This window comes from Stegodyphus dumicola, chromosome 3, assembly GCF_044657685.1.
Source record: "Stegodyphus dumicola isolate Sdum_Otavi_A_Nest chromosome 3, ASM4465768v1".
Taxonomy (NCBI): domain Eukaryota; kingdom Metazoa; phylum Arthropoda; class Arachnida; order Araneae; family Eresidae; genus Stegodyphus; species Stegodyphus dumicola.
In genome coordinates this window covers 119,388,144-119,400,406 of record NC_140770.1, presented here as the reverse complement: position 1 = coordinate 119,400,406, position 12,263 = coordinate 119,388,144, and the positions used below count along the sequence as shown (strand labels likewise).

The 12,263-nt window shown below is 32.3% G+C and overlaps 1 protein-coding gene across 2 annotated transcripts in view; it reads right to left on the bottom strand.

Annotated features, from left to right (window-relative positions):
* The window catches only part of LOC118189903 (solute carrier family 41 member 1-like), a 140,068-nt gene that overhangs the window by 53,433 nt on the left and 74,372 nt on the right, over positions 1-12,263 (bottom strand). For both annotated transcript variants that reach the window (XM_035360611.2, XM_035360616.2), the window contains exons 8-9: positions 12,102-12,249; positions 10,163-10,236 (exon numbers count right to left, since the gene is read on the bottom strand). In XM_035360611.2, the coding sequence (XP_035216502.1) occupies positions 10,163-10,236; positions 12,102-12,249 (222 nt within the window). The remainder of the gene's footprint in view (positions 1-10,162; positions 10,237-12,101; positions 12,250-12,263) is intronic.

Here is a 12,263-nt window from a genome sequence, read left to right as displayed (position 1 = left end):
CAGTAATTTTGTTTGCGGTAACACAACATAGAAGACCCTAAGTACATTTCAGTACATTTGCTGGAGAGCATGGGTGAAATAAAACTGTAGTATGAATGAAAGTACATGAGGGCCAAGTGATGAAATAAAAGCATAAAGTTAGGATTTAAAGAAAAGCTTTGTAAAATGCCTTACTAATGACATTTCCTTCCAGATATGGAAGGATCAAGACCTGACATAGTTACAGCAGAATAAAGTGTCCATTCATGAAGATGTATGTCAAGATATATGTCCAGAATGGATTAATTGTAAATTTTATTTTTCCTAGCTTTAGTCTAGCTTTTAGAATTGTTGTAAAGTTGGCCCTAAAAAACGAAACTTTAAAGTCACTTAATTAATTTAAAAGTTTGAAGAGTGTAGTTAACGTGAAGTTTAAGTTAATTAAAAGTTTGAAGAGTGTAGTTTTTCAGACTTTAAAGTCTTAAACAAGGTCGTTTTGAGACCTTATTTTTCGAGTATTTAAAGTCTGGTCGGAAGCTATGTGGATTATGTTAATTTTATTAATAGTTAAATTTTAAGTTAAAGTTCCTTTCCTGTCAAATTCTTAACTTCAACTTACTACTTCCAGCCAAAACGTAATTTTGGAATCTTGCTGAATATTTAACGAGGAGAAGCGGTATTTAAACGACGGAGTTACTTACTGAGTCAGAAAGAATCAGAGTTTCTGATCTTCGTGAGTCTGGAGGGGGGCGGAGCGGGGGGGAAGAGAGAGATTACTATACTTCTTTAGTTAGGCTATACTTCTTTAGTTAATCTTAGTTTAATTCTTAGTCTTTTAAGTTCAAGTCCAAGTGTGGGCTTTGCTTGTACACTCTCAGGCGGAGTTTTGTTAAATCTTATTGAAATAATAAAGGGTTAGTTACCCTTCTATCTTGTTGTCTCTTGTCACCGAACTCAAGCTTCCAACATTAACTTAGAATTCCAAAGTGAGGAACTCTACACCCTTAAAAATATTTGATCATATGGCGCCTCCCTTCCATTTTATAAAATACTACAAACACAAAAATTTTTAGTACTAAAAAATTTATTAAGTTACACTCTTGTACACACAGGATACTTATTATTGCCGCTTAATGAGATGGATGTGCTTGCCTATTAGCGCAAAGTTTATCAAATCTCGGCGTCATTGATGAGATAGCTACACGAAGCTTCTTTTCTACAACCAAACGAGCACATTATTTCGATTTTATTGTAGCTAATGCAGAAAATCCTGTTTCACATAAAAAAGATGTTCCAAATGGTAGCAATACTTTTAAAGCTTTATTTGACAAAATATTGTATTCACTCTTTAATATGTAGCCAAAATTGAATCAGAGATACATTCTGAAATTTTTGTTTTAAAGAAGTATCACAAGGTAGTTCAATCATGATTTCTTTCTCAATACTTGTTAATACAAATTAGTCATCTTCTTCGTCGATAAATGGATTCTGTATCCACGTATATTTTGTAAAATCAAGATCATCAAAATAATTCGAAAAATGAATTAACGAACCATCCAAGTGCTCAACAAGCAGATTTTTGTTTGCTTCTATATTAACTCGGGCGCATAAATTTAAAAGTGGAAAAATGTCGAACTTATTTTATTCCAAATTTGTCTTCCATATCTCCATTTTTTAATGAATGCTTATCTTTTTGAATCAATAAATGCATTTGTGGCCCTTGTATCGATTTATTTAAAAGACTCAATTTTCCAAAACTTTTCACCAAATAGGTAAGTTTAATAATAAAATTATCATCCCTAAACATATTTGCATCCTCATTATGATTTTCTTCAAGAAAAATTGTAAATTCTTCTTGGAGTTCAAATACCCTCTGAATCACTTTTGCACGAGATAACCAGCGCACTTCACAATAATACAAAAATGAGGTGTTAAGCAGCTTCCATATCTTCACACAGCTTTGCAAATAACCTAACTTTTCATTGACTGTTTTTTTATATAGTTTACAACTTTCATTACTTTTGCAAAAACGTAGTTAAGTTCCTCACTCATATTTTTTGATACGAGAGCTGCTCTGTGGAACATGCAGTGCATCCAGAGAACATCAGGTGTTTTCCTTTTGATTAGTGTTTGAAGGCCAGTTTTGTGTCCTGACATTGACTGTGCACCACCTGTACAAAACCCAATGCAATTATTCCACAATATGCTTCTCTCATCAAAAAAATTGTCGATTATATTAAAAATTTCATTGGATGTGGCTTTGCCAGGAATGGGTTTGCAAAATAATATACCTTCAATTATATTATTCTCTTCAACATATCGAACATATACAATTAAATGTGCGTCTTTAGCTACATAGGTTGCTTCATCTACTTGTAAGGCGAATTTTGAAGTGCGCATCTGAGAAACTAATTGATCGCAAAGATCGTCAGTTATATCATCGATTTTTCTGCCAACAGTGTTATCAGCAAGCGGTATTTGTCCCAACTGTTTTACATATGATTCGCAAAACATTGTTTTGACCATTTCAATAGCTGCTGGCAAAACTAATGATTCTCCTATTGTGTGTGTTTTTTACACTTCGCAATTCTGTAAGATACTAAGTACGATGCTAGTAACGCATTTGATGAAATATGAACTTTTTTTTTAACGTTTGAACGTTTAGTGAACTCATCCAATTTTCTTTAAAAAATTCTTGGGTCAACGTATTGAGAATGCACAGTTTCAATGAGGCGTTTTAATTTTACGGGTCTCATACCACCAGCAGCCAAAACTTTTGAACAAAACAAACACATTGGTTTTCCCACATTATCAGTAAATCCGAACACTTGTAAATCTGAACAATAAATAAAGACAAATCGTATTTTCTTGTCTTGACAGTTCTTCCTTCCTGATACCTACTACTTGTGCCAACATCAGATTCTTCATTATTAGAGGATTTTACCTTATAACCAGCCAAGAACGTATAAATTTCTCTAAAATATTAGGATAATTAATTTATTGTTTTTAAAAAATTAAACTTGATTAAATTACTTACTATTGTGATCAGTGAGTAATTACGTACGTCAAAAAAAAAATAAGAAACGCAATCTAATACTGCTGAGCTAAACTGTAGTCGATATTGTCTCTATTTTTAGAGAGTTACTGGTCGGTCAAGCAGCATAGTAGTTAATATGTACCTATATGTTACGTATTGTATTAGCTTCACGTGCACCAATCCTGGCTAGTATTTGCGTCTCCCCTTCGACTAGTCCACGCCTCCCAGTTCGGAAAACGCTGATATAATCAACAACCTTCTTAACAAAAGGAAATAGAAGATATTATAAAGGAAAATTATAACGTTTACAAGTTGGGAATATGTAAATTTAGTCTGTGACGTCGAAAACTATGCATTTTAGATAAGGAGTGATCTGCAGCATTCCTTTTGTAGTAAGAGATTAAAAATAATTGACACGCGTTGAATGCTTTGAAGCAGTGAATATACGATGTCTCAGCCTGATGACTTAGTTGAATTGGTAGACAGGAAGGCCATCAGTCGTTTACAGGAGAGTCAAACGCAATTCATTGTAGTGCAAGCGTTTAAGAGTTTCCCAAAATGTCATATCCAGGCTAAGGAAACGGTTTTTGGAAACTAGATATGTTTGAAAAATTCGGGACAAGATCGTGTTATCGTTTTAAAATAAAAAGCGGGATCTATATGTGCATTTCATTTAAAAAAGTAAAAATATGTACATATCTATTTTAGAGAAATAAAGTGGTCAGAAAGAACGTTTTGTATGTGGAGATATTTGATTGATGTACTGCAAACATTTTGTTACACATTTTATCAGACCAAGAAAATAAGTAATTAATTATATTACAATAATTAATAATTTTAAATATATTGTGCAGAAGTCGATCAATATAAAAACTGAAATTTTCCGGAAAATCTTGTTTGGAGACCATTTGGCGCCCCTCTGCGAGCGGTGCCCAGGGCATCATACACCCCCTTGCCTCCCCTTCGCTACGCCACTGGATTTAATGATGAAATTTCAGTTCAAAATAGAGAAAATAAATAATAATAAGGCACATTTATTGTATTTGCTTGGAACCTAATAATAAATACAATTTTCTTTTTCCACTCATATTGATATTTAAATAATTTAAATCAAAATTCTGAACGTTTTCTAAATTTTCATTGTATATTAGTTTTCCCTTAACAGATATTGCAAGCAAAGTAATTTAAGTAAAAAAAGAGGAACATTTCTGAAATCAGAAGACAGAAATTTGCTTCATGCAGTCATCCTTTAACAGTAAAAGCTTAACTAACCTGGCATACTTGGAAATTGGCGAATATTCGGACAGCGGAGCGTAACTTGAAAAAGAGGAGCGAAAGGGGATAGACTGTAGCCGTTCTTTAGATTTTTCCACTAAATAAATGCTTTTGACATTTCGATGTGTGCATCATATAAAAATAAACTAATGGAACTGAAAAACATTCTGCTTAGCAAGTACAGCAAAACTCTTTTAAGTGTTCATAAACAAATCTCGGACAGAACATCAAAATTATCTCTGCAAAATATCGCAAATGTTATTGCACAATATGTGTGCCACAAATGTTATTGCGCAATACATGTGCCGTAATTCTTCCCTACATAATATTATGCAATCGGAATCAACAGCTGCAGGTATTGGGAGAATAAAGAACTAAATAACTGGGGAGTTTTTCATTCTAATTTTCAACAGACAGCGTTAAATTTCCGGAATAGAATCATTCTTCGCTTGGGTTGGTAGACCGCAGAACTTTTAGTCCTATTCAATCCAGATTGGGGGGGGGGGAAAGGTCTGTTGCTTGTTTTGCAGCGAACTGTAACAGTTTCAATATTCGAGATTTTGCGGAGAAAGGTGAGAACCTCCCAATCTTCGTACTGTATAATGTATTGGCCAAAAAAATGAAATTATTTTGACTATTCGATTACTTTCCCTTTATTTAAGCCATTCCGAATATTATTCCTTAGAAAGCTAATCTGTGTTAAAACACAACCATTTATGGAAGTTTATTATACTTCAGCAGTTACTGCATCTATGTTATTATAAACATTCATACATATGCTCATAATATAAGCATAATGATCATAATAAACATGAATTTGAACTGACCAAGCGGAATGAGAATGCAAATTATTAAGATCTTGATAGAAATTCAAACATGTGTAGTATTTGGGTGGGAGGGAAAGAATGCCGAATGTGCCGGAATTTTCTTCTGCTTTCGCAATTCTTTGACCAAAAGAACAACGGGCACCTGTCTGTACGGTAGGGTACGAACTGCGCCAAATTTGATCGAAGATCCCTGTCCCCCTATTATCTAATCCACGAACTGCGCAACATTTCCTGTCCCCTACTTTTTTTCCCCAAGAAGATTAGGTGCTACAAAAAGTCATTTATCGCCATTAATGAGACATAGACTGCAAGCCTTTATTTTTATTTATCAATATTGTAAAAATTATGCATGCAAAACAAATATTAATTTAAAGTCTGGCGTGTGCTAAAGTAAAAATAAATTACTTTAAAATTTTATTTCATTTTAAAGTTTTATGATGCTTAAAGGAATGATGAGCCAGATCTTTTTTATTTCTGTAAGAATTAAAAACTTTCCAAGCCGAAGATTTTAGTCACTGATATATATATGTATCAGTTTTGAATTGTAAAATTGATAGCTTAATGACATACATAAAACGGATACATAATCAACCCATCAAATATCGGATTTGTAGCTCACCTTAAGTAAGTTTCTTGTCTAGATAAATATTAACAAATCTTCTTAGATAGCAGAATGGTTTTAACTTTCAAATTTACCATTTTAGGTAAACAGTTCTAATTTAATTAAAAAAATTCTCTTTATTAAATCTAAAAATTGGACTGGGTAAAAATTTCAGTTCATGAAGTAAAAATACTTTTTTAATATATTCTTTGAAAATATTGCAAAAATTTTCACCTTAGCATATCTTTTTACAAATCCCTCTAATAAGAAAAAATAAGGAAAGAAATTCACTCGGTATCGGTCATTGATACCTCGGTGCAAATTACATGTAACATTTTTCCAAAAGCATAGAATTTATATGGATATCAATAAATTAAGGATTATTTCTCCATCTAATTTTCTTAACATGTTTATCCCAGAATTTTCTTTCCACACTGTAGTGCTTAACTTTATAAGTTTTCTATAATCATTCAATTTCTCTAGCCATGGCAACTTTGCATACCTTTCTAACAAGTAGTTATATTTTTAACCACTGTATTTTAATTCCTGTTGACTATCAGTACATTATTCACTTGTTTCACAAGTGCAAATATTTATTTTATACACAAATCTACGTAAAATAGCATTAAAGCTTCAGTTATGCGGAGCTCCTCATTGATTGCTTGTTTTAGATTGAATGAAATTAAGCTAAATGTTACTGTTAATTAGCTTGTTATTAATTTAATTATATATTTCTAATTAATTATATGTTCAGATATTTCCAAGTATATTACTCAAACTTTTGCATCCCAATTTTCAATTTTTGGTTAAAAAATAAACTTTTATTTATTGAGAGGCCTGATTGATTATATTAATTTGCAGTATTGTTTATCTAATTCCTTTCTTCTAGATAAATTTTAGAAAAAAACTTCTTAGCATAATAATTTAAATTTATTTACAATTTATACGTCAGTGTTCCAAATGCATAGTAATGTTGTTATAACAGATTTCATGCTAAGCTTTTTTAAAATTTAACTAAATTTAATTTCTGCAAACATTTACATGATTACTTTAATTAATAAAAAATATTTTAGCACACTTAAATATTTTAACACACTTTGATATGGAATAATTTTTTGCACGCTAGTGAACTCTATTAAATTTTCCAGTCTAGTTCAGACATCTTGACTATTATTGATGTAATTTATTAAAAATATAATTTGTATGCTTTATAACTATTTAACTTATGATATTACTATAATAAATGAAAGCTGTTTGTAATGCTTTTATGTATGTTTACCAATACCTTTTATTTTCTTTGTTAGCTCTTGCATTTATTACTGTTATTCAAGTAATTAGCCTGCTTGTTAGATATTTTTTACTTGTTCTTGTGATATGTAAATCTATTTCTTTATTTTTATTTTCCTCTTGGCTATAACTGGCTTTGAAAAGTTAAATTGTAACCCTGTAGGCAGCAGGGGGAAAAAATTTTGATTGGCGCAGTTGGACTATAGCTCGACCCGGGGGGGGGAATTTTCATTAGCGCAGTTGGAGTACACCCGTCTGTACTCTTCGTGCACACTAAAGGTTATGTTAATGCAGAGAAAGGAGGAAAAGCTACTTCCGGGAGTATGATTCACCATCTGACATTCCATATTGGGAAGAAAAGTTGTTTATTTAGTTTTGGCTTTGGTATGGGGAAAAATAGCACTTTCATTAAAAAAGCACTAAAAACAAAAAAATAAGGGCTTTAAAGAAAAAGTAAGCACCTATAAGGGACTTTATATTTTATTTTCAAATATAAGGACTTATAAGCACTTATAAGGACCACTATGAATCCTGTCTAATTTCTTTTCACAAAAATTTTAGTAATTTTTTACTCTAGTTTCAGTTGTCTTAAAGTATTAAAAACATTTCACTTGATTTTTTAAAAAACCTCTGCAATCCTTCTACGAGGGCCATCCAGGAAGTAGATTACGTTTCCGTTTGTGTCCGCTAGGGGCGGGGCTAGCGCGGCCATCTTGGGGTCAGAGCGTTGCGCAGCTCAGTCTGCATCTAGCCGTGCTAGTGAGAGGTTCGTGCTGTGCTCCGTTCAGATACTGTGACGGTTTGAAATGTCTGCGTTAATTGAAAATCCCGCGAGCTGCGAGGTGCGCTCAGTAATAAGGTTTCTGACTGCAAAAAACTGTAAACCGATAGAAATCTATCGGCAGCTTCGTGAAGTGTATGGGGACAACATTATCACTGAAGGTGGAGTGCGTCAGTGGGTCATAAGATTTCAAAATGGCCGAACCAATGTTCACGACGAAGATCGAAGTGGGAGACCCAGCATAGTGACCGCCGAACTTCTCGAAAAAGTCGATGCTAAAGTCCGTGAAAATCGAAATTTCACAATAACGGAACTTTCTTTGAGTTTTCCACAAATTTCGCGAAGTTTGTTGCATGAAATCATCAGCGAAAAGCTTGGTTACAAGTTTTGTGCAAGATGGAAGGCAAGAAGAGGTAACGAAGTGGTTGAAGGCGCAGGCGGCCGAATTTTTCGACGAAGGAATTTCCAAGCTCGTACATCGCTACGATAAATGCCTTAATTTGTATGGTGACTATGTAGAAAAGTAGTATTTGAGTGTGGCTTTCATCTGTATATAATAAAATTTGTTTCCTATACTTTGTTTATTTTTTTATTCCAAAACTGTGACGGTAATCTACTTTCTGGATAGCCCTCGTATATAGGATGATTTGCTTAAGAATGTAAAAGTTTCAGGGACTTTTCAGCTTAGTCAGAGACAATTCAGAGTTACATAGCAATATAAGGGTGCAAAGACAATCCTCATTTGGTAATGCAAGAAAGAAAATACAAGGAATGAAAAAGAGTAATGGAAATAATATTTTAATCAGCAAATCATTACAACTGTGATATTCAGAGATCACAGTAAATGTTAGAAGTTACAGCGGCCACCTATGATAAAAGCATGACACCAGAAAAGAATAGTATTACTGACTTCTTGGAATATACTGGATGTCTCACAGATGATCACGCTAGCTAAGCTAATGTACGCAACAAGATCCTTCTCATTGGCCACGGGTGTTTCAGATAATTCCAGGAAAAAAATCTTGGCAGGACAGGTCAATGAATGTGCAAGCCAATAAAAAGGACCACCACAACAAATCGCCCTTTGATCAAATTGTTGAATTCAAGTGTTTCCAAACAGGAAGAGTAAAATAAGCTAGGGTGCCATCATGCTGGAACCATATAATGTTGCAGCATCGCTACTGGATGCTCTGCTCATTTAACAATATAAACAAGACTTCCTCCAAGAAAATTTTATAAGACTGTCGTTCCAGCAACAACAGACAAGAGATATGGACCCATTAGGTGGTTGCTAATAATGCCAGCCCAAACATTGATGGAAAACTGGTGTTTTATTGCATGTGCTCGGATATTCCTAGGTGCCCGGTTATGCCTCATCAGTGAAGCAGCTGGAAATTTTGTTCCACTGCACATTTCTGCTTGTACCATTCAACAAATGCAACTCGCAATTCATAATGAGCAGGAAGCAGTTGCTATACCTACTACTTATAATATCGATACAAGTATAGTTCATGTGCAGGATTCTCTAGACAATGATTTGGGAAATAGGGAGGTTTGTAGCAGTCGCTCGTCTGCCGATATGTGAATTATTTTCTGAATAATAAAGCACTATCTCTTCTACTAATTCTACTAATTCAGGTTCATTCATTCTTGTTTTCCTCGATTTCTCCAAAAAGGTATCGTATTGCACATTTTATAATGCAACTGAGCAAACATCTGGTGATTCGAAATCTGCCTAATAAGGTATCACTCACTGTGCATACATGCAGCATTTCGTCCACTGCAATCGGCTTCTCCATATACTAGATGTTTTTCTTCTAAATTGGAATTACTGAAGCCTTCCATTCTACCTCCTCTGCAGTTGAATTATGAATAATGAATTTTGCCCGTGGAAATTTTACCTGTTCCAAAAAAAAAAAAAAAAAAAAAAAAAAAAAAAAAAAAAAAAAGCTTCTAGTGTGGTATGAATGTGCTTCCAACCCTACACTCCTGTATATTTCACAGCCATCTTTGAATAACATATCCTTACCTGAAGTTTACATATGCTTAAGTGCATCATCCTACATACATTTAATATTACAATTTGTTAATTGATTTCAATGATCAGCCACATAATACATAGTATGGAAGACAATAATGCAAATATTTTCAGCACAAAGTTTAAAATGCATATAAATCATTGCACCAAAAACACTCTTTTCATATTTACAAAGCAAATATTCTATTTTTATTTTTATTCATAGCACTTCTTTTGCTTTGATATAAGATGATATTTAAGAACATTAAATTGAATTTAATAAAGTGTCTCCAGAACTGCATATTTATGCAAATAAATAATTTAGTACACAACCCAGAATAGCAGAAATATAACTCACCATTAATAACAGGTTGAAATACAGCAATTCCTTTGAATTTTGCAATAGCCAGATCTAAAACACAACCACCAGCACTGAAACATTTCAAATGTTATTACAACCCTATGAAACAAAATTTTTACATAGAATATTGACCGACATGTAGACCAAACCACAGAAATATGCAAATCAACTGCATTTATTATTATGTTTTTATAGAAGATATGAAAATCTTATTAAACTTTTACTAAATTTTTCTTTAAATTTCACTAATTCTAAAAAAAAAAAAAAAAAAAAAAATGCTCATCATTATATTTTTAAAATAAATGATTACTTATAATAATTGCATTTTAAAACTGAAAAAAAATGAAAAAGCTATATGCATTTCTGATAGTAAAACGGATAACAATTCCTCTTGCAGGAGCAAAACTGTTCTTATGACAGGCAAACATTTTCATTCCTCTCTGAAAAGCATAAGATCTTTACCATTAAAACCAATATTCAGCAAAATACAAATTTTGTTCAAGAGAATATTCATATATCAGAGGTGGCCAACCTGCGGCTCGCGAGCCACATGTGGCTCTTTGAAGGATTACTTGTGGCTCTCGATAAATTTGAGTTCCCTTTTCATTTTTGTGTTATTATATTTAAAAAAATTATTATCATTCCATATGTGTTTTAAAATGTCTTTTAAATTACTGACAGCAAATATGAAAGACCAAGTGCAACGTTGTAACAAATTTCATTTTCGTCCAAGTTAAGAATGATATAACTCATCGAAAACTGCGGGAACGAACATAAACATAGGCGTAACGGTTCCGTTCGTCGAATTTTCTTCCCCTTCGATTGCCTCATGTTCCTTTGTGCCAGTGTATATTTAGTTTTCAAACTAAATTATAACTTTTTCAAAAGGACATTAAAAATAAAAATTTTGTCATTTTCTCGAATAAAAAAAAATTGTTCCAATATTAAACAAGAAAAACTAAATTAGCATATAAAAAAAACTAGAAAGAATATTGATGGAATTCTAAAATAGATTTCAGGACTTGAAATATTTTAAATCGACTTTTGATTTTTTTCTGAATCCATTTGAAATTAACACAATTCAAGGTGAGTTTTCCATTCCCAATATAATTATGACCCAAAAAGCATCTGGAGAATTATAATTAATAGAGATGCAAGAACATCAAGCTTTACAATTAAAATACAAGTCAATGCCGATTACTGAATTTTGGAAATTTGTACTAGAATCGAAGTATCCCAAATAAAAAAAAGCTGCTTGTCGAATTATTTCAATATTCGAAACAACGTTCTTATGTGAATCATTTTATTACACTTTAAAATTCGTGAAATCCAAACACCGATCATTATTAACTAACCAGCATCTCAAAGAATTACTGAGAAGTGCTGTCACCAATTATTCACCAAATTTTAAAGAATTATCAAGAGAAGTAAAATAAATGTGTTTAATTTTTAACATTTAAATTCAATACACATATTTTATACTTTTATTTATATGTTTTCAATAAATATAATTTCTGTAAAAAAAATTAATATCCTTTTTGCATACCTTTTTAATTGCGGCTCGCGAAAAATTTCAAATTTTGAAAAATGGCTCGGACTATCAAGGAGCTTGGCCCCCCTGTCATATATCATTAATAATCAAATTGAAGTGGACTATTCCTTTAGCATTTTATTATACTCCTGCATAACACTTAATATAACAACACACCAGCTGTTGAATGAATTTTTTTTTCTTTTTTTTAATCTCGCTTAATACATTTTAAGAATATAATAGTGTTCTTTATTATTAAATTGGAATTAATATGCATTTTATACATCTGCAATTTCTTAAAAATTGAATACTTACATACACCAATAAAATTACATGTTACGTGGCAGCTTTATGTGCATAACTCATTAAAAATATTTTACAACATCAAAGATACTGACAACTTACCTTGAAATAAAAACAGCACTAATTACAGGCAACCAACCGGTATATAATACTTGTTTTGTAAACTTATTTTTCTTTGCTATGACAACCCACAATGGAACAAGCAGAAGAAATAACACAATAAGAAAAGGTGCCACCCAATTTTCAGTTACTACACAAGAAAGG